The 26,021-nt window shown below is 45.2% G+C and overlaps 1 protein-coding gene across 1 annotated transcript in view; it reads left to right on the forward strand.

Annotated features, from left to right (window-relative positions):
• The first annotated feature begins 303 nt into the window (after window positions 1-303).
• FAT4 (FAT atypical cadherin 4) overlaps window positions 304-26,021 on the forward strand; it is a 119,439-nt gene continuing 93,721 nt past the window's right edge. Inside the window, exon 1 of the mRNA XM_058803451.1 lies at window positions 304-5,571. Coding sequence (XP_058659434.1) covers window positions 304-5,571 — 5,268 coding nt within the window. The remainder of the gene's footprint in view (window positions 5,572-26,021) is intronic.

Below are 26,021 nucleotides of genomic sequence, written 5' to 3' on the forward strand. Positions count from 1 at the left end.
TGCGCCCGGGCATGCCGGCGGGGCGGCGGGCACCGCGCGGGAGCGGCGGGCCGCGGGGGCCCCGGCGGTAGCGGCTGCGGCTGCTGAGCGGCGATGCGGCGCGGCGCCCCCGGCCGCCCCCCAGCCCCGGAGCGGCGGCGGGAGCAGCGGCGGCACAGCCGGAGCCGGAGCGTCCCGTGAGCGCCCGCTCCGCTGCCTTCTGCGTTCGGAGCGCAGCGTCCGCGGGTGCCGAGAGCGGCAGCGGGAGCGGGGCAAGCGGCGGCGCCGGGCCGCCCCCTCGGGGCGCTGCGCCCCCGGCTCGCCATGGGCCGCCCCCCCGCCGCCCGCGGGCCGCCGCCGCCGCTGCTGCTGTCGCTGCTGCTGCCGCTGCTGCCGCCGCTGGGGAGCGCCGCCGCCGCGGAGCCGCGCCAGGTGTTCCGGGTGCTGGAGGAGCAGCCGGCCGGCACTTGGGTGGGCACCATTGCCACCCGGCCCGGCTTCACCTACCGCCTGAGCGAGCACCACGAGCTCTTCGCCATCAACGCCACCTCGGGCGCCCTGCACACCCGCGCCACCATCGACCGCGAGAGCCTGGCCAGCGACGTGGTGGACCTGGTGGTGCTCTCCAGCCAGCCCACCTACCCCAGCGAGGTGCGCGTCCTGGTGCTCGACCTCAACGACAACGCGCCCGTCTTCCCCGACCCCTCCATCGTGGTGACTTTCAAGGAGGACACGGGCAGCGGGCGCCAGCTCATCCTGGACACTGCCACCGACGCCGACAGTGGCACCAATGGCGTGGACCATGGCTCCTATCGGATTGTGGCCGGCAACGAGGAGGGCCGATTCCGCCTGAACATCACCCTCAACCCCAGCGGTGAGGGCGCTTTCCTGCACCTGGTTTCCCGCGGAGGGCTGGACCGGGAGGCCACCCCCACGTACCAGCTGTTGGTGCAGGTGGAGGACAAGGGCGAGCCCCGTCGGCGAGGGTACCTTCAGGTCAATGTCACCGTCCAGGATATCAATGACAACCCGCCCATCTTCAGCCAGACGCTTTACCAGGCTCGAGTGCCTGAGGACGCACCCGTCGGGGCCAGCGTTCTCCAGGTGACTGCGGCCGATGCCGATGAGGGCACCAACGCTGACATCCGCTACCGCCTGGAAGGAGGCGATGGCAGCGGTGCTGGGGATGGGGCTGGCAGCCTCCCGTTCGAGGTGGACCCCGAGAGCGGGGTGATCCGCATCCGCGACCGCCTGGACTACGAGGTGCGGCAGCAGTACTCGCTGACCGTGCAGGCCATGGACCGCGGTGTGCCGGCGCTGAGCGGCCGGGCCGAGGCCCTCATCCGCCTGCTCGACGTCAACGACAACGAGCCCCGGGTGAAGTTCCGCTACTTCCCGGCCACCTCCCGGTTCGCCTCCGTGGATGAGAACGCGGCCCCCGGCACGGTGGTGGCCCTGCTGACGGTGAGCGATGCTGACTCTCCGGCGGCCAACGGGAACATTTCCGTGTCCATCCTGGCAGGAAACGAGCAGCGGCACTTCGAGGTGCACAGCAGCAAGGTACCCAACCTCAGCCTCATCAAGGTGGCGGCCGCGCTGGACCGGGAGCGCATCCCGGCCTACAACCTTACCGTGGCAGTGGCGGACAACTACGGGGCCCCACCGCCACCTCCAGGCTCCCCCACTTCTGTCTTCTCCCCCGAGGGAGCGGTGGCAGCTCCCGTGAGCCGCTCCTCGGTGGCCAGCCTGGTGATCTTTGTGAACGACATCAACGACCACCCACCCGTCTTTGGGCAGTCGGTGTACAGCGTGAACATCAGCGAGGACGTGCCCGCGGGCAGCTATGTGCGAGGCCTCAGCGCCACGGACCGGGACTCGGGCCTCAATGCCAACCTCAAATACAGCATCGTCTCGGGCAACGAGCTGGGCTGGTTCTGTATCAGTGAGCACAGCGGGCTGGTCACCACGGCCGTCCCCGAGGGCACGTCCAGCTCCAGCAGGCTGGACCGGGAGACTGCTTCTCAGGTGGTGCTCAACATCAGCGCCCGTGACCAGGGTGTGCAGCCCAAGTTCTCCTACGCGCAGCTGGTGGTGACCGTCCTGGATGTCAATGACAACAAGCCTCGCTTCGGTCAGCCTGAGGGTTACCAGGTGGCCCTGGCTGAAAACTCCCCGTCAGGAACTGAGCTGCTTGTCCTGAGTGCCACTGATGGGGACCTGGGGGACAATGGGACTGTCCGCTTCTCCCTGCAGGAAGCCGAGCCGGTGCTGGCAGCAGTTGGCCCCTCCTCTGTGACCCCTCGCCAGATGTTTCGTCTGGACCCGGTTTCAGGCAAGCTCAGCACTGTCTCACAGCTGGACCGGGAGGAGCAGTCTCACTTCTCTTTGCAGGTCTTGGCCACTGATTTGGGCTCTCCTCCCCTTTCTTCGGTGGCCCGAGTTAACGTGACCATCCTGGATGTGAATGACAATAGCCCCGTGTTTTACCCCATTCAGTATTTTGCCCATATCCAGGAAAACGAGCCAGCTGGAACCTATGTGACCACCGTGTCTGCCACAGACCCCGATCTGGGCCCCAATGGAACAGTCAAGTACAGCATCTCAGCTGGAGATACCTCCAGGTTTCAGGTCCATGGGCACACAGGAGTCATCACAACAAAAATAGCCCTAGACAGGGAGGAGAAAACTGCTTACCAGTTGCAGATCGTGGCCACTGACGGTGGCCATCTTCAGTCTCAGAACCAAGCCATTGTCACCATCACTGTCTTGGACACACAGGACAACCCTCCTGTTTTCAGCCAGGGCACATACAGTTTTGTTGTCTTTGAAAATGTTGCCCTGGGTTACCACGTGGGTACTGTCTTTGCTTCCACCATGGACCTCAACACCAACATCAGTTACCTGATTACCACGGGTGACCAGAGGGGCGTGTTTGCCATCCACAGGGTGACGGGGCAGATCACCACAGCCAGTATCATTGACAGGGAGGAGCAGGCATTTTACCAGCTGAAGGTGGTTGCCAGGGGTGGGGCGATAACTGGCGATGCCGTGGTCAATATAACTGTCAAAGACTTAAATGACAATTCCCCACACTTCATTCAAGTGGTGGAAAGTGTAAATGTTGTTGAGAACTGGAAAGCTGGGCACACCATATTCCAGGCCAAAGCTCTTGATCCTGATGAAGGTGTTAATGGCATGGTCCTTTACAGCCTTAAGCAAAACCCAAAGGGCTTGTTCTCAATCAATGAGCAAACTGGTGCTATAAGCTTAACAGGGCCGCTTGACATAAATGCTGGGTCTTACCAGGTTGAAATCCTGGCCTCGGATATGGGGGTGCCTCAGCTGTCCTCCTCCTTTATCCTGACTGTCTCTGTCCATGATGTAAATGATAACCCGCCTGTGTTTGACCAGCTTTCGTATGAAATTACTATTTTGGAGTCAGAGCCTGTGAATTCCAGGTTCTTTAAGGTACAGGCTTCTGACAAAGACTCGGGAGTGAACGGTGAAATCGCTTACAGTATAATTGAAGGAAATGCTGGGGATGCCTTTGGCATATTCCCAGATGGCCAGCTGTATATAAAAAGTGAACTGGACCGTGAGCTTCAGGAAAGATATGTTTTACTGGTCGTTGCCTCTGATAGAGCAGTAGAACCACTCAATGCTACTGTGAATGTTACTGTGATTCTGGAGGATGTAAATGATAACAGGCCCCTGTTCAACAGTACCAACTATGTGTTTTATTTTGAAGAGGAACAGAGAGGTGGGTCGTACGTGGGTAAAATAAATGCTGTAGATAAAGACTTTGGACCGAACGGTGAGGTCAGGTATTCATTTGAGCATATGCAGCCAGATTTTGAGCTGAACACAGTAACTGGGGAAATCAGGAGCGCTCATCAGTTTGACAGAGAAGCTCTCATGAGGCAGAGGGGAGCTGCAGTGTTTAGCCTTACAGTAATAGCCACAGATCAGGGGTTGCCAAAGCCTCTGAAAGATCAGGCAACTGTACAGATCTACATGAAAGACATCAATGATAACGCACCCAAGTTTTTGAAAGATCTTTACCAAGCCACTGTATCAGAATTGGCAGCAAATCTGACACAGGTGCTGCGAGTTTCTGCCTCAGATGTTGATGAAGGGGTTAATGGGTTGATTCAGTATTCGGTAATCAAGGGAAATGAAGAAAATCAGTTTGTAATAGACAGCAGCACAGGCCAAGTGACCTTAGTAGGCAGACTGGATTACGAGGCTACTGCATCGTATTCCCTTGTCATCCAAGCAGTAGACTCCGGAGCTGTTCCCCTAAGTTCAACTTGCATGTTGAGCATTGATGTGTTGGATGAAAATGACAACAGCCCTTCCTTCCCTAAATCAACCCTGTTAGTGGATGTCTTGGAAAATATGAGGGTTGGTGAGCTTGTGTCATCTATCACTGCCACTGATTCTGATTCAGGCGACAACGCTGACCTCCACTACAGCATTACAGGCACAAACAATCACGGGACCTTTAGCATCAGTCCCAACACCGGGAGTATTTTCCTTGCCAAGAAACTGGACTTTGAGACACAATCTCTGTATAAGCTGAACATAACGGCAAAAGACCAAGGGAGGCCCCCGCGATCCTCTACCATGTCAGTGGTCATACACGTCAGGGATTTCAACGATAACCCTCCTTATTTTCCTCCAGGAGACATCTTTAAGTCAATTGTTGAGAACATTCCTGTGGGCAGCTCTGTCATTTCCGTGACTGCTCACGATCCGGACGCGGATATTAACGGGCAGCTAACGTATGCCATCATCCAGCAGATGCCAAGGGGGAATCACTTCCGTATCGACGAGGTGAGAGGGACGATATTTACCAATGCTGAGATCGACCGGGAGTTTGCCAACCTCTTTGAGCTGACGGTCAAAGCCACAGATCAGGCCGTTCCCTTGGAGTCCAGGCGCTTTGCCCTCAAGAACGTGACCATCCTGGTGACGGATCAGAACGACAACGTGCCCGTGTTCGTGTCGCAGAACGCCCTCGCCGCCGACCCCTCGGTGGTGATCGGCTCCATCCTGACCACCATTATCGCTGCGGATCCCGACGAGGGTGCCAACGGGGAGGTGGAGTATGAGATAGTCAATGGAGACACCGAAACCTTCATCGTGGACCGCTACAGCGGGGATCTGAGAGTGGCCTCAGCCTTGGTGCCTTCTCAGCTCATCTACAACCTCATCGTTTCTGCCACCGACCTGGGCCACGAGAGGAGAAAATCCACCACTGAGATGACTATAATCCTGCAGGGGGTTGACGGGCCTGTTTTCACTCAGCCCAAATACATCACCATCCTGAAGGAGGGCGAGCCCATCGGGACGAACGTGATCTCCCTGGAGGCGGCGAGCCCGCGGGGCGCGGAGGCGCAGGTGGAATATTACATTGTGTCTGTTCGCTGCGAGGACAGGAGCCTGGGGCGCCTCTTCACCATCGGGCGCCACACCGGCGTCATCCAGACCGCTGCCATCCTGGACAGGGAGCAGGGAGCACGCCTCTACCTGGTGGATGTTTATGCCATTGAGAAGTCGTCTCTTCTGCCCCGCACGCAGCGAGCAGAGGTAAAGGTTTATGCAGTAATTATTTGTCTTGTTGCTCCTGGGTAATTCCAGGATTATGGTTGGGTTTTCATTGAAGTTGTGGTGTCAGTGTTGGGCATGAGCATGGGCTCTGAGCAGCTCATGTCATGGAAGTTCTTGCCATCCCTTCCTGGCTGAGTCCCTCCAATGACAGGTCTCTTCACACACCTCCAATTTTGGTTACTTTTCTACTTAACTCACTGATGAGTATGAAAATGGTTTTGTTTCTCTTCCTGGATGTGACAGGTGGTAAAAGTGTAACATTTTATTTGGAAACTTCCCTTATCACAAAGCCATTTGCCTTGACTGAAGGGTCTTTAAAGGTTTTCTGCCTGACTAGCTTGAAAAGCAATGGGTGGAAACCAGGTTTGGAACGTCATCTGTGAAGTACAAGTGTTTTATTTGCTCTGTTTTCAGTCACAGAGCTGATCATTCACACTGCTCCTGCTGTCTTGTGTGGTAATGCTGAGAAGCCAGGTGTGAGAATGAGTCTTGTGTTTGCTTGAAGTTGCAGCATCTCCTGGAGCTGCCTTCTGCACTTCACCATGGCCTTTGACTTGCCATTCCTGGGAATTTGGGGCTGGCCCTGCTGAGTGGGCCAGCCAGGAGAGGATGGATGGTGGTAGTGTGTAGTGGTTTAACCCTTGCCCTCTCTGGCTGAACATGCCCCTCAGTGCTGCACAGCCCCACCGATCCCCCAGCCACACTTCCTCCTGGGAATTAAATGTTAGTTTTGATACTGTGGTGGTTTGCAGGTTTGGGGTTTTTTTTTGGTTTGATCTTAGCAAAAGTGGTATTTCCAATTCTTACTTGACAGCTGTGGATTTTTTTCTCTTCATAGCTGCTTTTGTTGTTTCTTCTGCAGGTTAAGTATGATCTGTGTGTGATGTTGCTCTCCCATCTGGCAGTGACATATCCTCTCTGAAGTGATTGTCAGGGATTTTGAGCACTGCTCCATCTCAGAGATGTGATCCCATCCTGCTGTGTGTGCAATGTGCTACTGATGGTCATGTGTTGACCAACAGTAGAGTATTGGAAAAAGACCTGTTTTAGCAGTGCTGCTGGTTAAGTAATCCATGCTATTTTTATGAGAATATTCCTGTTGTGTAGGGCTTTGTACCCCTGCTAACAATTCGTAAAAGAGACACCTTTATAATTTTTTCCTTACTATTGTGTCACATTTTGTCTTGGTGGACAGTTGTTCTGAGGGTCAGGCCTTTGCCATTGGGCATTTGGATCATGACCCTTCAGCTCTGAGTTTGAGCAAAGAGTTTCTTGGCTGGGGAAGGACTCATAGGAGACCCAACCCCATGGCTGCAGTATTCTTATGTGTTGTAAAAGCATTTAACATGAGTATTTGCTGAGCAGGGAAGAGAACAACCCTTGAAACTTCAAACCAGTTTTACATTGTTGAATGCAAACCACTTCTGAAATCACAAGCAAATGTTTTATTCTGTAAAGAACACTGAGAGGCATAATTGGGAGTTAGAATTTCCTATTACTGGTTGTATCTTTATAGCCTCTAAAATGTGCCTTCTCCCAAATGTAATTAGCTTACTGTGCTTCTTTGTAAATGTATTATAAATTATAATCAGCTTTCAACTTTCAAAAACATAACCATATGCAGTCTTCCTCTTAACTGATGGGATTTCTCTGGGAGGCTTTTGCTGTCCAGCACAAGAACTGCTACAGTGGCATTCTGTGTGTAAGCTGACTGTCAGTGGGTGCTGAATAAGCAACACAACTTTTTTTCATATATTCATATATATTTTTTTCTATTTGATTTTGTTTGTTGGTTTTGGTTTGGATTTTTTTTTTTGTGGGGAAAAAAAAACATGAGTATTGTGTATTTTCTTTCTTCTCTTATGAAGAGTGTTGGGTTTTGTGTCTCGGTATGGTTAAAGAAAAGGGAAAAATAGTAATAGGATAGTCTTAACAATATCTACATGATTATTCTTCATTGCCTGCCATGCTCTCTTCCCTGATGCCAGAAATCATCTTAATTGCAGTGTGGCATGTGAGAGAACCACTGAGCACGGGGAGCTGCCCAGTGCTAAACGCGCTGAGTGAGATTGGCACGGAGAGCAGCAGGAGTAAGGAAGTTAATGGATCTTTTGTCTGATACAGACTGCAGCAGTGGGTCTGGGTGACAGGTACCTGGTGTGAAATAGAGATATTTACAGTTTTGAAGCAGTGACTCGGCTTTGTCTGGCAGTACAAAAGAGGAGCAGGCTTGCATGAAACCACTTGCTCGAGAAGTGAATTAATCCTTGTCCTTGGAAGTGGTGTGATTCTCCCCCTCCTAAATTCTGTCACTAATTTATTTACCTTCTAAAATAATATCAAATACATGGAAAAAATCCACCTAGTGCCCTAACTGAAGAAGAAAGTATCTTTTCAATATTTCTCATCCATCCCTTGTAGGACTTTGTGACCAGAGTGTCCAAGGGCAGAACTTTGCAGTGGCAGGATTGTGGGGAATCCTTGCTGAACCCAGAGCAGCTGACGTGCATTGAAACTGTTCTGTTATTTTCAGTAAAGTAACAACAAAAGTTTAGGAAGCAAAATGTTTGTTTACAATTTGTGGTTTGTGTTTTCATCACTAGCTTTTTATCTTGTGTATGTTTCTGTGTTTGTTGTTACTATATGGAAAGAAAAGTGGTGGTGGGGTGTGTGTCAGGAAAATGCAAATAGTGAAGTAAAGCTTTCTTCAAATACCAAATATTTGAGATTCTAAAGGAAATTCAAGTGCTTCTTCCAGTGTATTTTACAGCTAGATGGTGTAATTTTGGATGGTAGTTGTTGAATCTGAAAGGTTGTTTTTAAATTTTATTTTGGGTTTTTATCCTATTTGTAATCTACAGTGACAGACCAGATGATTTGATATTGCGTGAATGTGTTTGGTGATCAGTCTCAGCTTTTCTCCCTGTTGTATTAATCATTAGGTTAATACAATCATCACTCTTGATCTCATGTGAAAAAGAATAATGTAGGTGTCTTAAAGGGGTCCCTTCAGTTTGCCATTCCAAACCTTTTTTAATGTTTCTGCTGGTGGAAAAACAGCAACTGCTAAACTCCTTTCTCGTGGCTTTCCAACATAAATCCTCTTTTAACCTTTTGGGCAGGGCTGAGGGTTTGACCACCATGATTTTATATTTGATATAGAATGGCTGATGCCTGCTGGCATCCCTTGTACACCTCATGGCTCCCCTCAGCCCTGCCTCCCCAGACAAGCACTGCATGCTGTGGGATATTTTGGGTGGCCTGTGGTGTACCCTGCTTTGTGTCTGGCAGCAATAATAGGAACCCAGGGACAATACCTCATCTTCTGTGCTGTGTAACCAGGGATTAAGAGGAATTAGACAGGATCTGCAGTTTGTGGGTTTAACCCTTCAGTGGGTGGCTTCCTTGAAGGGAGTTGAGGCCCTTTGTATACAATTTATAGGGATTTATGTATCATCTGTGCCAGTTGGGAGGGGGTAACATTTTGGGAGGTGAACTCCTCAACATCTTTCACAGACTTCAAAAAGGTTCATAGCTCCCAAGGAAGGGAGGAGAGGGGTGTACATGAGGAAGGTGTAAAAACTTCAACTGAAAGATTTAGTGGTAGTATTGATTTGAAAATGGAAATACATGGAGAGGCAGATCAGTGGTCCTGTTGGTGCTTTTTACCTGGGAATGTTAGTGTCCTCTCAGAAGAGGGGGATTGTCTTCATTTGCAGGCAGGATGAATTGAGATGCTGGGCTTTCTTCTGCTCTGCATTTGTAGCTTCATCTTGATTCATGATTGCTGTAGGCACAGAGTTTGTGGTGATGGGGAGTGGCTGATGGGCTACAGCTGTGGGCAGCAGGTGAGCAGCATTGAAGGTAACGAGAGCCCAGGGCACTGCCCAACCACCAAAGGGAGCAGAGGGCACACAGGTGCAGGGCATCAACAGGAGGGGATAAAAGGCTGGGCTGAGGGACAGGAAGGGCAGATGTCTGCAGCCTTCTGGAGTGGTGTGGTGTTACTCTGTGTGGGCTGAAGCCCTCTGGAATTGTATGGTGACGCTCTGTGTGTTGTGGCTGTCTCAGCTGTGACAGATGGACACTGTTGGGGATCTTGGACTTCCAAGCTGGGGAGGTGTTTCTGCCTTATTCAGGTAAGATGTGGGCATTTCAGCCAATGCTTGGTTAAAATCTGGACCTTAATGAAGAAAGGCAGGGTGAATAGCCCTGGCCTCCTGGAAAGACAATCGCAGGAGGGTTTGTCTTGATTCAGTATGAACTGCAGCTATTGCCCTAAACCTAGGATTGCATGGTGTGAGGAGCTGATGTGGAGATTTTTGTCCCAGCCCAGGCTGTGTCCTGTGGCTGTGCTGGTTCTGTGTCACTCCTGCATCCCTGGGCTGGGTTCTGCTCCAGGGCTGTGGTGTCCCTCACCATCCCACTGAGAGATGAACAGGGGTCCAGGCACTGAAGGTGCTGCTTCTCCAGCCAAGCTGGCTAATGCAAGGCTTTACATTTAGTAAGGGAATTAGAAACCCACTTCAGAGAAGTCTTATCTGGCATGTCTCATATTTACCAGCACAAATAAGAACAATGGGGTTCTCCTTGTATTCATGCTATTTATAAATTAGTTCATTCTTTAATGATACATGGCACATCAATTGTTGCCTGAAAAAGGAAACTGCTTATGAAATGTTGGAGTAAACAATGAAAATCTGCTGCCTTGTCCCAGCTCCAAAGACACTTTTTTTTCCCTTCCTAAAACTGATATTGCCGGTTCTAAGAAATGTGTAATTGTTTAAGTTACTGCTGTCATTTGCATGATATGAAAAAGGATCTCTAAGCTGTTCTTGAACTAGAGTGGGAGATGAATGTTCCTTATGTAGAAAACTATTCAAAACCAATTTGTGTGTTTTGGTTCAAAGTTGGCCCTTTTTTCATCCTCTCTAATTTCTTTAATGAATCTACCTTGCTACATGTTCTTAATATCTAGAATTTCTCATTTCTTTGCTATTTTAGCAGCCTTTGGGCATTTTTGCATGTGAGGTCACCTAATAATTTTTATGTTAAAAATCACTAGACTTCTAAAAACAACATTCTTTATTATGGAAAATATTATTTTTCATGCGTCTCTAGTGCAAACACTAGACATTATAGCCAAAAAAACAGGGCAAAATTTTCATGTGCTTATTTTTGCTAAGTGTTAATTTCTTCATACAAATCTCCAAATGCTTCTTGGGTCCTATAGATTTTAATAAGTGAGTCCTTTTCCATGTAAAATGATATCCCCAGGGCTGAGGGAGTGCAGTGCTCTTTCCATGTGTTAGGTGAAGCAATGAGTGGCTGCCCATTTGCTCCAGGAGTTGGTCTCCAAAGCCTGCTTTGCCCTTTTGGTGTCCCCAGCCCTCACCTGTGTTTTACTGGGGCAGGACTGTGTTGGTGGTGGTGTCTGAGACCTTTGCTGTTGTTCTTGTGCAGTTTCTCTGAGGCTGCACCTCACCAAAGGATGCTCATTCCCTTTGGACTGGCAGAAGTTTCCATATTCTGAGTCTCTCCAGGTTTGAATTGCCACTCCCCACCCCTCCAGGAGCAAGGTGTCCATTTAATTTATATCAAAGCAAGCCCTTGTATGACATAGTTCTGCTGGTACAGTTTGTTTTAACTGTGTCTAGACTGGGGAGCAGCGCTGCTGGTAACTCAGTTTGGTTTCTTGCTCTGTGGAGACAAGCCCTAGCACACTCGTGTCCCAGTTTAAAAAAAAGGAATTTATGGGGGCTGAAATTGAAGTGAAACAAAGAGTTTTCCTCACATGTTCCCCAAGCCTGGAAAAGCAGATCAGAATGGTGCATCAGTGCCATACTGATTTGTTTCAGTGAATTTATAGCCTGCTGGGCTTTGCCAAGAATAATAGCAGCTACGTTAGAGAAACTGTGTCTTTGTTTTACTGAGACGTTTCTCTCTATTCTAATAAATCTTATTTTTAATTAGACCCTCAGTCTAGACTGTCAGGCAGGTTTGTTTTTACAGTGCTCTATTTTTGTTTACTTCCTTGCAGGGAAAACATTCCAAAAGGACAGTAGAACAGATGGAAACTGATAGCCATGATCACACTGTAAAAATACATCGAGCTGCATTAGTTAATGCAAAAGAATTTCAGAGGGCCTGTTATGAAGTGGTAATTTATGTGCCAACAGCTATACAGAACGTAATGGAAACAAGAGTTTGCCTCAGCATTTCGTGTCTGTAGCCATCACACATGCATGCTGATGGTAGGTGGCTTGTGTTGACACATCCTTAGTAAGTGATCTTGGTCTTAAATAAGTGTGCAAGGGGTCTGCTGCAATTAATGGAGCCATCCAGAGCTACAGACAGAAAGGCATTCAGCAGCTCTGAGGCTCAGACAGGTGGAAGAAGATGCTTCTTCTTTTGGAGAACAGCATCTTGTTGCAGATGCTCCTCTCCAAAGAGCGTCTTTGCTCTTCTACCTTCTCGTCCTCTTCACTCTGTCCCAAAGGTGGCATCATCCCATGGGCAAGTTTGGGTTCCCTGCAGTGCCCCAGTGAGGATATTATGACTCCCAAGAGCCCTGTGAAGCTGGTTTGGATTCTCTAATAGAGCTGAAACATGAAGACAGGGTTTTCCTCATGGATGTTTAAGTGAAATGAATGGGAATAGGTATGTGATGTGCCATATATTGAGCCTTGTGAATAGTCCCTCTCCAGCTCTCTTGTAGACCCGTTAGGTGCTCTGAAGTCTCCCTGGGCTCTTCTCCAGGCTGAACAACCCAGCTCTGTCAGCCTGACCTGACACAAGAGGTGCTCCAGCCCTCATGTCATCTCCTTCTTATTAAATTGTTTATGAATGGCGCTGATAAAATGGATGGGCTGGAGCCTTTGTGTTTTACAAGTTACTTCTGACTCCTTTCCAGGCCCTCAGTTGGATCTCTCTTTTATGGGGCATCTTAAGAGCACAGAGCTTGGCTGTCTCTGTTGCTGATGGGAAGCAAGAGGGGATTTATGAGCTGGGTTAGGACAGCAGCTGCTTTTGGAGCTCACAGCTCATTCCTGTGCTCTCTCCTGGTGTGTCCTACCTTTGGGAGCAGGCTGTGCCATCCTGCCAGGGCCTTTCTGCCACGTGTCACCTGTGGAGCTGCTCTGGGCTAGGCCATAACTCTGCCCTGATACTGCTGCCCGTGCAAGGTTGTCATCTGCTGCTTAAGCAGAAATAAACAAAAGACTCCTTTCAACCCAATGAGTTATGCCAATGAGTGTTAGTTTTGGTTATAAAATCATGTAATTTTTTTCCTCAAGGATTTCTCTGGAGGTAGTTTGTTTGAATTTTAATGCTTCTGAAGCCTTTTCAAGATGTTTTCTTGGTTAAAACCTTTTCTTATTTCTGCTTTAGACAAAGTGCTCCATACCTAGTCCTCTTTGGGTTTTAAGGCAAACATGTAGTTTTATAATAACCCACACTTTTCAGCACTGAAAGTTTTGTGGGTTTTTTGACATCAGTTTGTTCTTTGGGCCAATCTAGGAGAAGACTATTAGTTCCAAGAACATGTATATGATGTTTCACCTACTCAGATGTGTAGTCCTCTTGCTAGGCTAAGAACAGAATTTATATCCTACTTGTACCAAATTAATTGAAGTAGCATCCAACACTAGATTGTGTGGCTCTGTGTAATTCAGTGCTAATTGGCTTTCAAAACAAGAACTTGATCTGCAGCATCCTGAAGCATTTGGGGAGAGGAAAAAACTCCAAATTCCCATCCCAGGACACTATGTACATTAGGACAGAAAACACTACTTTAAGCTGGAGGGGTATGTTTGCCATGGGCACTGTGCATGGGGAAATAAGTGATTCTATTTCCCTCCAAGTGTATTAGGGGAGAAATTGTTCCTTGGAGAGAGCTGGGCTGAGTGGTTTTCATGTCAACTCCTTTCTGGATAATTTTTGATAAATTAAGAGAATTCTCCTGAAGTAGTTCAGAGGAATAAATAAGATGCCAGAGCTGTGCTGCACATCTGTAGTAAATGTGTTTAAAGCTTGAATTTTCCATAGGGGTTTTATTCTATAATATTACACTTCAAGGTTCCTGGTGTTTTCCCCATTTTCATTCTTTATTCTTTTCAATACAGCATTTCTTTTTAATCTATCAAAGTGTCATGCTTCCTGAAATATTGAAGACATGTTGCTATTACAAAGCTGTTTAGAAACAGAAGGCAAACTCAGTAGTTGATTGTACTCCTAATCTTTTGAGACCTGCAGTTCTGAGTGTATTTAAATGACTTTTTTTTTTTCCTGAGCATGATTCTAGTGCCTTTGAAAGTTGCCTTATAAATGTTTTTATGCCTGCTTGCTTTGAGGAAAGAATTTGAGCCTTTATGATTCCAGTGAGCGCATTAATGAAAATCCAGATTTTTAACCCCAGTAGGGTCATGTCAGATTGTTGGGAAACTAATTTATGGTGGTGGTGAATTTCTTACCACTGTTTTCTTCCTTTAGCAGTGCCCTTAGCTCCTGCATTTTAAACTTTTCAGGAATTAGCCTGTTTTATTTCTACCTATACATTTCTAAACTCCAGATAATTCCTATGGTCAGCACTGAAAGTTGTGCAGGGTTTTTTGACATCTGTTTGTTTTTTGGGCCAAGCTACCAAGTGGGGTTGCAGTTCCTTCAACGAGGTTAAGTGTTTGTGTTGAGATTGTAATTAAACATATGGACCAATACCTTGTTATTTCAAGTCCTGGAATTAAAAAACTCAGAGCATTGCCTGGCCTGCGGCAGCAGAGAGGGAGGAAGAGGGAGGGGACTTTTTCTTGCAGGGCAGGATGATATGGGGTAGGAGCAAGCTGCCAAAACGCTTGGATCAGACTAAAGGAACACAGATGGCTGAGGCTGATAAAGGTGTCTCTTATTGTGTTGGTTTGTTGTTTTTTTTTTAATTCTTTCTCCTCAGCACTGTTTTGAGTTTGTGTGTGAGGGACGGGTAAGAGGGGAGGAAGACAACTGCATTGTATGATGTGTTTATTTGGATACATTTTACAGCCTAGGAAAGGAGTTGAGTGAATTCAATACTCCTCAGTAGGATGCCAGAGGCTGGAGCTAAGCCCTCCTTTTAGGTTTCTGTAACAAATGAACAATAATGGATCTTCAGGGATTTATGTCCTGCTGTCCAACCTTCAGTTCTTATCTGCTAATAGAAAAATCCCCATCCACTGCCTGGAGTAGCTTCTAAAAATTGGACTGAGAGGCCTTGGAAGTGTGTGGCTGCCTCTGCTCACAACCAGCACTGCTCTCACAGGCCCCTTTGTGTCTCCTGGACCCCCAGGGGATTTATCACTGTGATAATTTATTTATTGCTATGCTTTATGATATCTGTGTGTAAACATGAGGTGTATATACTGAAGACACCCATGTACAAATAAATGACCTCCAAGAAGGAGGTGCCCAGCTCTGCCTGGTGGAAGCCAGGCCTCACCACAGGACAGGAATGTGTTAAGGAATAGCAAGTCCCACAGACTCTAAATCTGGGCAAAGCCCAGTTCTTCTTCTTAGCATTTGTTATTTATTGTTCTAGAAATTAACTGGTCACTGCTATCTGGAGATGTCATGTGTGAATTTTGAAGCTGCTTGCAGGAATAAATCACTGCCACCAGACGTGGTGGCTGTTCCAAGTCTGTCAGAGCTGTTCCACCCATGAGCAGCACCATCCATCAGGGCAAGGCTGAGGAGAAGGGAGGAGAAGCAAGGCCTTTTTTCCCTATTTAAAGCAAAATCTTTAGAGATTTCCCTATTTAAAGCAATTTCTTTAGAGGGCCCTAAGATCCTGGCCTTGTGAATTATGGTGGTAGTGTAGCTGGAAATCTCCAAGGTGTTCTTCCCAGTGAGCATGGAAGAAAAATGGTACATGAGACTTCACACTAGGGCAAATAAATTTAATTTTGGATATATTTTTTTTCAATTTGCAGTCATTAATTTGAAATATCACAGTTGTTTTTCATAAAAACTAGGATATTAAAAATCTAATTGCAAAGTCATACTCCTAATGGTGTAACTTAGCTTCATCCAAATCAGGGCTAATTTGGTCTTTTGTCTTGTAGGTATTCTTTTTGTCCTTCCTTGATCATCCCACGTGTATCTGTTTTTAAAACACCCATGGAAATACAATTTACAACAGTCAAACTGCTCAGAACTCATGGAGGGAGACAGTCTTACCTTCTGACATTTAGTGCCATAAAAATGAGTGTGCTTTTCTGATGCCATGAGGTCTCACATGTGCAACCAGTCTCTTCTAAAAACACACCCTAATATTATGATTATTAATTGTGGCTACCACTATACCAATAGAAAAATAAATGCAGTCCAGCTACATTCCCTTTTCTTAAAAAAAAAAAAAAGCCCCTTTGTGTGAGTGAGAAAATGCTACATTTTTTTTTTTCCCTGTGAAAATATAACATTGTTATTACAGCTTTGGCTCTCTAATGGATGTATGAGCATGAGAATCTGGAATATATGAAAGAAATTATTACTAAACAGTGGACTGGCTTTCCTTTGAGTTATGCTAATTTTCCTTTGCTGTAACTCTTTTATTTAGTTAAATTGCTCTTAATTTACATTGGTAGAACCAAGCAGAAAATAAGGCCCTGAGTACACGAGAAGGACCGCCTATTTGTGGGGATTAAAATCTACATTGAAAGTGACACGGGGTAAACACTAAACATCTAACAAAAAGCTTGGCCCTTGCCAAGGAAATAAAGAAACCAAGACATTGTGCAGCCTATAGTTGGGCACTTTACATGGCTGGAGCTCTGTGAAAAGGAATAGAAGGCAATGGTGGTAGCACAGTGCTCCAAGGACAAGAACTGGGGATAAATTTTGCTGCAGGGCAGCTTGATGGGGAGCAGTTTTGTGGGAGCCTGGGCTGAGAAGTCAAACTCCAGAATGCAATTTGTAAACAAATACACTGCTCCCTTCTCATATAATTACAAATAATTGAGTATTAATTTAGAGGCTTTCTGTTGTGGCATAGTTTTAAAAAGACAAAAATTGGCTGTTTTGTCTGACTTATGTAGGGACTTGATGTCCACACAGGGACCTGTGTGCCTTGCTTAAAGTAAGCCACTATATTTGGGATTTGGCTGAATTTCAGTAGTAGATCCCATAGCAGATGCAGGTTTCTGTTTATACTGGGAATAGCAACCAGGAAATCCTTCTGGAATGCTAGAGAGCAGGTTGGTGGTGACAGGTCCACCTTTCTGAGGCTCCAACTTCACCTGCACATGGAAGGGTGTGAAATTCAGTGGTTCATAAATACTTAATCATGTTTAGGTGGCAATCTCCTGATAAGATATTCAGTTTACTCATATATATATTTTTTTTTAAATTTTCATTTCAGAAAGTTGCATTGGAATGAAAGAGTTGTTCTTAGTAGGCTGAAATATACCTTTCACCACCACTCCAAAATCAATTTTATTATGGTTCCAGCAAGTATCTGTGTGTGTATTTCTTCATTTGAAAACCAGAAGGCTGGTGTTTTAAATAAAGGATTCTGAAACAGAAACAGTGCATTAAATTTTCTTTGCAACTTCCTGAGACGTTGATTAATTGGGACAGTCAGCATGGCTTGCTTTTAGAAAGAAAAAGCTTAATGATTAACTAAATTCTTTTTCTGGTCCCCCACTGAGCATATAAAACGATTATAAAGGAATGTAGAAGAGGCACAGTTGGAGTTGTTGTTGTTGTGCACAATAAAAACACAGGCAAATATTTCACAATATACTAAATGTAGCCAGAAACATTAATTTCCATGTGATAGCTATCAAGATCTTAATATACGTGTGTGCTCCACGGCATTTGATGGTTTTGGGAGAGAAAAGCTGTCACAATCTGTGGATTTTAGGTTCAGTAACACCTACCTTGAATGAATTAGCAACACTTCTTTTTGTGTTTTGCAAACCAGGGATTTGATAAATTTTTACCAATGCTAAGCCAAATGAAATTGCTCTAGCTTGACATTTCTAAGTGCTTGGTGAAAAGTAACAGGGCTTGAAATGTGCCCTGTCCAATGTGAGATTTTTTTTTTTTTGTCATCTGGGGAGATGAGAACTTTGTCCTGTAAGTAAGGGAATTGTAACCTTGTCCAACACAATTGACAATGGCTATCATATTCCACTTGTAATTCCATGTTGTTGGTTACCACCAGCAATGATTGCATCTTGCTGAAAAGTGTAATTATGTAGCTCCTGAATGAATCCTACACAATTTCCAGGGTTTTGGAGATACCAACATGTGTGGGACACTACAATTTTTCCTCCTGTTCGATAACATCAGTTATTGAACTGATTCAATATTCTCTGCTTTTAAACCAGGGGTCTTGAGAGAATTAACTTTGGAAAACTCTGCTCTATTGGGGAAGAGTTGTCTTTATGTTAGCTGATAGCACTTAGGAAAAAATCACAGCAATCTACATTCTTTATTTCTTTCTCCCCAGTGATGTGAAGCAGAATAGTAGGATATAGCTGTGTGATTCACCACAGCTTTACAAGAGTTTATGTAATGTAGTGGCAGTCTTGAATCCATTTAACAGATGTTATGTATAGATTTAGGTGAAAGTTACACCAGGCTTTAATTTATATGTTTTGAAAGATATATCCTCTGTTGAACTACTTTATAAATATGCCATTGGAGGCTTACACCGTCAATGCCCATCAGCAGCTTCCAGCTCAGTGTTCTCATCTAATAAGTGCCCTAAAAGTCATTTTCCCTCTAAGATATTAAGCTCAGCTAGTGGTAGTTTCCCACTTGCCAGCTTGTGCACTCCTAAGCATTGGAAATTCCATTTTATCACGACAGAGGATGGCATTAGGTCTCTGAGAGTGTGTGAAAATCTCCTCAGAAAGATTTACAGCTCCAATCTGAGCCTAACATATACTTCTGAGGGATTGTTTGTGTTACAGGCTGATAGGTTTTGTCTGGCTCCCCTGGATTTTGAAAACATTGGTGGGTTGGTGACACGCTGATGGGATGGTCTGGTGGTCTCTTGTCTTGAGGATTTACTGTCTTTTGAGGAATGTAAATTCTGCTCCAGGCTGGTTTGCTTTAATTTTTAATGGTGACAGTGGCTCTATTTTCTGAAAACGGCCTGCACTGGACATTGGTATGAAAGCATTCAACAGGTTTGGAGCATCTGGACAGTCTCCTGGGACTGGGTTCCTTTCTTGAGTGGCTGTTTTGGGGTGGGAAGGGATTCCTCTGCAAGGCTGGACCTTCCCTCAATGGGAAGGGCCACCATACTGTGTATATATCCTTGACATAACTGGAGCCAAAGAATAACCCATTTTCTTTAGGATATTCTTTATTCTGAGCCTTTATCTATTCTTGTTTTTTCTATAAAATTCTGTTCTCTGTCTTTATATTTTTTCATAGTTGCACATTGCAGCATTAACATTTCTCTTAAATCAAAGAGAAACTCGTGTTTTAATTTTTAACAGCACAACTTCTATGTTTAGCAGCTATTCTTTTGAAGCCAGAAATGTTGCAGTGGTTGGGTTTTACCTGTGCTTTGCAACAAACCTGCCAAAAAATAAGAAAGTTATCTAACGATTTAATTAGTGATGCAACACCTCTCTCATCCTGGGAGGGTAATGGATTCCAGGAATGAGTGGAATGAAGGAATGCAGCTGCATCCAGGACAAGTCAGGGTTTTCCACAGCCCCAGTGGTCATTGGGAATGAGCATTTGGCTGATTGCAAAGGGATTTTCCCCGGGCATGGAGGTTGAGAGCTCTGGCAGCAGAGCAGATAACCACCCTTGGTTTGTGTAAATGTCCTCTTGCAGAGCGTAGAGACCCTCCTGGAGGAGAGCTGGGGAGATGAGGTCAGGGCAAGGAAATGGGATGTGTCAGCTTCCCCAGGGAAAGAGATGGAGCCTCTGGTCCATTTAAATACCTTTACTGTAAAAGACGGGTACTATACTTTTTTCTTGAAATTGTAGTCTGGTTTTCTCTGTCATTGGTGGCACCCACAGGACTTTACACTCCATTGCTAATTTCCAAATGTTGATTATCCGTGTGTGTGTGTCTGAGTGAGTAATCATTTGTATTTATTGTTTTTGTTTAACACATCTTCCTGCTCTGTTACTGGCAGCGGTATTTGATTTATTTCTGTGATTAATTCTTCCCCGTTTGAAATCCACAGAGCCTTTAAAAAAAGAAGAAAGAAATCCTAACAATAATAGTAGCATTCAAACTCCTTTATCTTCATTTTGTTCCAGTGCAGTGGTGGATATTCCAAATTCTCCATGGTAATAGGGAAGTATTTCAGAAGCAAATATCTTGCCAGATCTTTGCATTTTCCCTACAATTATTGCTAAGGAGAAAGAGTACTTTATCAGCCATAGGCTTTGTAGCGCCAGAACACGGACATTTCAAGCTGATGCAAATGAGAATTCTCTTTTCATTGTGAGTTTACTGCTGAAGCAGTACAGTTTTTTTTTTAAGAACCAGGGTTCTTTTCTTAGAGAAACTTGCCTGGCATCTCTTTGGTAGGCGGGCGGCGCGGGGCATCCCCGCGGTTCCTTCCAGGCAGAGCAGAAAGGTCTCTCCTTTCCTGGGCCGCCTCTGTTCCGCAGGGATTATGTGCTTTAGCTGCTCTCCCTTTGTGTGCTGCATTCAGGGCTCTGCTGCTGGCCCTGCACTGGCCACAGTGGGGCTGTCCTGCTGACACGGAAAGAGCAGAGGCAAAATAAAGAGCTGAGCATTTGGCTGCTGCAAAGACAAGGAATTAACCAAGGGTTTTTATGGGTTTGAATCATGGAATGGTTTGGGGACAAGGGATCCTAAAGACCATCTAGTTCAACTCCCACAGGGACACTTTCTGCTAGACCTGGGTGCTCAGAGCCCCCCCCCCCCCCGCATTCAGCCAAATCAGTTCAGCATTTATTTTGTTCTTGGACATTTGCTGGTCTCAGGTAAACACCCATAGGATTCGCCCCTTACAAGGAGAGAGAATGCTGAGGAGGCATCTGACTCTATCTAATCAGAAGGCTAATTAATTACTTTATTACACTATATTATTCTGTACTGTATTACATTCCATCTAAACTGAACCTGCCAAGCACTCAGCCCTGCACACCTGCCCAGAATCCTGTGACTCTCAGCCCACAGTCCTGACACACACAAAACCCCATCACTGTGGGTAAACCATCTCCATACTGCATTCTACTTTGGCACAACACAGGCACAGCAAATAAGAATTGCTTTTCCCTTCTCTGAGGTTCAGAGAATGTGAAACTCAGAGATATTATTGGGAGGAGCTGTGCTTTGCTTTTCTCTGTGAGGAGAAATGTGGCGCTGCAGACATCTCCCACCTTTGCTGTCACATCTGGCCTCCACTGCAAGCAGGGAAATGATCTGGTGCTCCTGGAAGTTCTGCCTGATCTTCCAGTGGCACGAATAAGGGTTTGTTCCTACACTGTAAATCTTACAAAATCAGGGGGTTGGAACTGCAGAGCTTCTCTACATTAATCAAAGGCACATTCGAGTTGCAATAGCAAGTACATTGTTTTTCCTGTGATAATGTTGTGTTTTTATTGTTTCATTCCTGTCATTTAATCCCATAACATTCTACCTTGTTCTGAATTTAGAATTAGCCCTTGTATCATTAAACTGGTGTAATATCTGTTTATTTTACTTTGAGACTTTGAGATAAACACTACCCTTTCAGAGCAAATATTTATTTATATATTTATTTATTTTAGTCTAGGCTTTTTATACTAAAAATAGCTCTTGTTGTGTAAGGGGTAGTAATGAAGGCAGCACTGTCCTTGACCAGGCTAATTACCTAATATTTCAAATTAAGGATATTAATCAAGTAAACCCTTGAAAGAAGTGATCTAATAAAAAAATTATGTTTAAAGAGCTTTCATCCCCAGTGAGATTACTTGCATGAGTCAGTTGAAAAGCATTCACCTTTGTTCACTGACATTTAAGAAGTAAGTAGCTTGGAGCTGCATGTTATGTTGTAGTTATTTAACACTTGTTTAACTACCAATTGTTTTGTCTGCAATACAGAGGATTAATTCTGTATGATAGCTAATTTGATATTTAAGGCTTCCTTAATTGCTAGGGTAAAGGATTACTGACAGTGAAACTTTAAAAGAATTGCTATGCCAATTATTTGTAGTAATAAAACCACCTCAATTCCCTTTATTAATATGGATAATATCTTATTAAAAGTTTGTGCACCTAACAAGTCTTGCCTGCAAGGCAATGGAGCTCTGTGAGACTCCACAGCCACTCCAGTATAATGCAAGACAGTGTGCATGGAATTGTCTGCATTTGGATTAATGTATTAAGAGTATTTTCTTTTCTTTTCTTTTAATTAAACTGCTCCCTTTGCCAGGGTTTGATGGGCATTCCAGCCAGGATAAGAACATGCATGTTGGGTGGAAAAAGAAACTAAAAAATGTTTAATGCATTTGTGAGAGCTGAACTTCTATGAGAGCATTGCATTTGGGTCTGTGATGTGTGTGTGCTTCTGTGTCAGCTAAAAAATGTGTGTAGAGGAGAAGGAATTTTACCTTTCCTCACAGGCTTCAGTGTTGACAGGTCACTTTTTGAGACATCATTTCTTTGTGGATAAACATCTCAATTCTAATGGAGTTTGGATCAAGTGTGGAGGATCATAGGCATGGGTAGAAATGGGTATCATCATTATATCATCACATTTGAAATATTTTTATGGCTGGCACTGGAATTTGTGTTGCTGTGCCTCCAAAAAGATGGTGTATCTTCCTAAGGGTAATGTATGGATAACTCTTGAGTGTTCCTTATGATGTGCTCCTCACAGCTTTGTGCCATAGCCCAAGAAAGTTACCAGGGAAGCAGGGAAAGGCCAGTGTAGGGCAGGGCAAACTTCTGGTGCAGGTCCACAATGCTGGGCTCTGTCACGCTAAGGGGATTACTCAGTCTGTGCTGTGACAGCTCACCCAAAATGTGTCAGAAACGTTAGTCACCTCTTAGTTCAGATTAATGAGCTTTGTATGCTTGTGTTTGGCAGGTTTGGAATAGGTGCTGCCAGTTTTTTCCCTGTAGTTTGAGAGGTAAGTCACCTAGCAGCACAGCCTGTAGGGAAGGGATCCATACCAGCACTTGGAACCCCTGTGTCTGTCCTATTTGCTAGGACCTGGTCCCTAAAATCACAGAGCCACATTGTCTGCTGCCTAAAGGAAGTTTTCTATCCATTTGACTTTGAAATACTACTTTTACTTAAAGGATTGCCAAAGACAGGGACTCTGTCAGTTAAATATTGTGCTGATTTCCTGCTCAGTGTAGCTAAAGAGCCCACATAACAAGAATATAACCTCACAGTGAAAAAGAACTATCTGTGTGGGTAGTGCTTGCACTGCAGTGTTTTGAATCATAATGAAGACACTAGAATAAGCAAAATAAATTTTGACTGCCTTCTAGATGATCTTAGTTCTGAAAGCTCCCTGCTTGGCTCTGAAGCATGATGTTGACTTCTAGAACTGTTCCATCCATATTACAGGATACTTTCTTGTTACTAGTGATTGTTTCTAGCAGGTAGTTCCCACACCTAAACTGTCCCGAATGAAAGCAAATGCTTGGTTGTCCACACAGACAAAAATCTCCAAAGCTTTATACTAATATGAGCCTGCTTCTAGAGACATATTTCAGTTGTGTTCTTGTGAGCTGCATGAGATTACTCATTTCTTAGAGGCAATCAAGTTTTTCTTACTTAACTTGCTGTTGACAAGTTGCTTTTTTTAAATGTAATGCTCTTAGAAGGTCATTTGACTTTTGAGGGTTATTCACGTTGTTAGCCCAAACACTAAAAACTTGTGTCCTTGGGTTCTGATTAGTGACACTTTAATTAAGTCATTTGAAGTTCAGTAGACTGAATTTTCCACCTTTTCTAATGTTTCTATGGTCACAGGGAAGCGACCTGTATTCAATCTTTTAAATGCAAATCTTTTGAAAGTTACTGTGCAATTTTGTGTACTAGGCTTCTTCATGGGTTACAGAAAGCACCCCTATTTTTAAAACGGCTACAGCAGTGTCTTTTCTCTTTCTTTTCTGTTTTCCTCCTCTCTCTTTCTAGTGATGTGACAGCAATTGACTAAACTTGGGTCTTTTGGGATAACAAAGGGTAGAGAAAAATCTTAAAGGTTTTTATTGCCTCACTTGTTTTTTGGCAGGGCCAGGACAGACGAAGGCCTTTCCACTTGATTAGATAATAAGGCTAATGTAGTCTTTCAGTGAAAAATATCTTTGCATTCTGCTCTTCTCTTTTTCAGCAACCCCAAAAGAAGGGGGGTGGTGAAGGAGAAAGCTATGCCTAATCAGCAACAATTAAATCTTTCATGGGGAACTCACTTTGGAGGAATTAATGCATTTTGTATTGCCTAACAACTTGAGTGAACATTAACAACACGTGAGAACTGAGAGGAAGAAAAATTATGGCTTTCTTCTTTTTTTTTTTTTTTTTTTTTTTGGTTCTTGAGGACCAGGGAAGGGCAGGTCATTGACTTTTGATTTTCATGGGAAGATTGACTCCGGAGCGCTCGCATCTCCAGGAGCGGAGCGAGGGGGTATTGACAGCTGGGCTTTGGGCAGGGGGGGCTGAGCGAGCAGGGATGACTTGGTGGGGGAAAAAACAAGGGAGATGGAAAACAAAGCCCAGAGAGAGGGAACAGTGGCTGCAGTGTCCCGGGCTGAGGGGCCACTGCTGCTTGGTGCTGGCTGTGTGTTGTGCTTGGACTCACTGAGGAATATCAGTATAATGAAAGGGGCTGCCCTTAAGTGAGGAATGGTCTGCTGTGAAAGGAGCTGGAGAGGTTGTGCCTGTCCTTCCATGTGTGCTGTGGGAGGGTAGAGAGGGTGCTCAGCCAGCCCTTTCTCACTGCTCAAGAGCAGCTCATGCCAAAGAAATCTGGGAAGCCAGGTGTGTTTGCCAAGATTTCATAGTAAGTTCTACAAGCTAAGAACAATAATTAAAGGTGTTTTTTTTAATTGTTATTTTCAATATTTCTTTCATCTGACACCTGCTTTGCTTGTACTCTGTGATTAGAAATACTCTGAATACTGAGGTGAGCTCGTGTAAATACACCAATCCATCTATTCCCCTTCCCAGGTCCTGGATGTGGACACATGGATGTTCATCCAGACTTGTCACCCCCTCTCCTCAGAGGCAGAAATGCACACCCTGTCCTGTGCTTGCTGTGACCCTCCTGCCTCTGCCAGCACCTCCCAGGCTTTTCCCTCCTCCTCCTCCTTCACCCTGCGTGCTCATTCCCAAAACAGTCACAGCCCGCGGGACCCCGACTTGTCATTTGTCTCCTTTTATCCCATTAATCCCGTGTCTTTCTCGTCCCTCCCTCTACCTCTGCCATTATTTCCCACCCTCCCTGCCTGCCAGCCGCTCTATCCCCAGCCAAGTTTCCCCCTTGCAGTGGTTTTTCCAACTTTTTCCTCTGGAAGGTTTTGGTCCCTTTTGGGCATTACTTGTGGGATACAAGATTGTTATTCAAAATAAATATTATTTTTTTTCCTCTTAAGAAGTCCACACTTCAAGTGAAGTCGCAATTCATTTTTAAAGCCTGATCTCATAAGCTATTACAGTAACTTCAAGGCAAATTAAATTAGTGTGTGGTTTTGCAGGTAAGGGAAGCATGGAAAGAGCCAAAACAAACAAGTTTGGCCCTTAAATGCTTCCTAAGACAGGACTGTCTCCACTACTTTAGACTCCTGCTTTGGCACCCAGGCTTTATTTTGGGCTCCAAAATGTTGATACCCCTTGGAACAGCTAAACAAACCCCTCTCCTTGCTCAGGGTCCCACACCTGCACACCTGGCTGTGTGACCCAGTTGTGAAGGTTTCACCTCCTAAAATCTCAAAATCTCAGAACCATTTCCTTTTTTTTTTTTTTTTTTTTTTTTTTTTTTTTTTTTTTTTTTTTTTTGTTTTCACCACTTAACCAAGTTTTGGCAGCAAAAGCCTTGTCGGCCATGTCAGAAGTTTCTTCAGAGCTGGGAAACTGATTGGAAGCTGGAAAAAACCTGGGAAATAATTTCCTTACCCAAAAATAATGAAGAAGCTGTGAGGAAATGGGATCTGCTAGTTGTGTGCTCCTGGAGAGCAGGGTGACAAGAGGTGATGGCTGGACTTTTCCTTCCAGTCTCTGAGGCCAAAGGATAAGCAAGGAGGTAGGAGCTGTCTGATAGTAGCTTTTTTCTGACTCACAAACAAATTACGTTTTTTTGGGGGGGGTGTTTTAAATATTTTTCTGTCCTTTTGAAACAATTTTGCACAGTTTCACTGAGTATGACTTCATAGATGACAATGCAGTTAAGTACATCTTCATAGCCTGATCTTACAGGCAAATTTTCATTAATTCTTTTGAATTGGCTGTAGTGGGCTTGTG

The sequence above is a fragment of the Ammospiza caudacuta genome, chromosome 4 (genome assembly GCF_027887145.1).
Source record: "Ammospiza caudacuta isolate bAmmCau1 chromosome 4, bAmmCau1.pri, whole genome shotgun sequence".
Taxonomy (NCBI): domain Eukaryota; kingdom Metazoa; phylum Chordata; class Aves; order Passeriformes; family Passerellidae; genus Ammospiza; species Ammospiza caudacuta.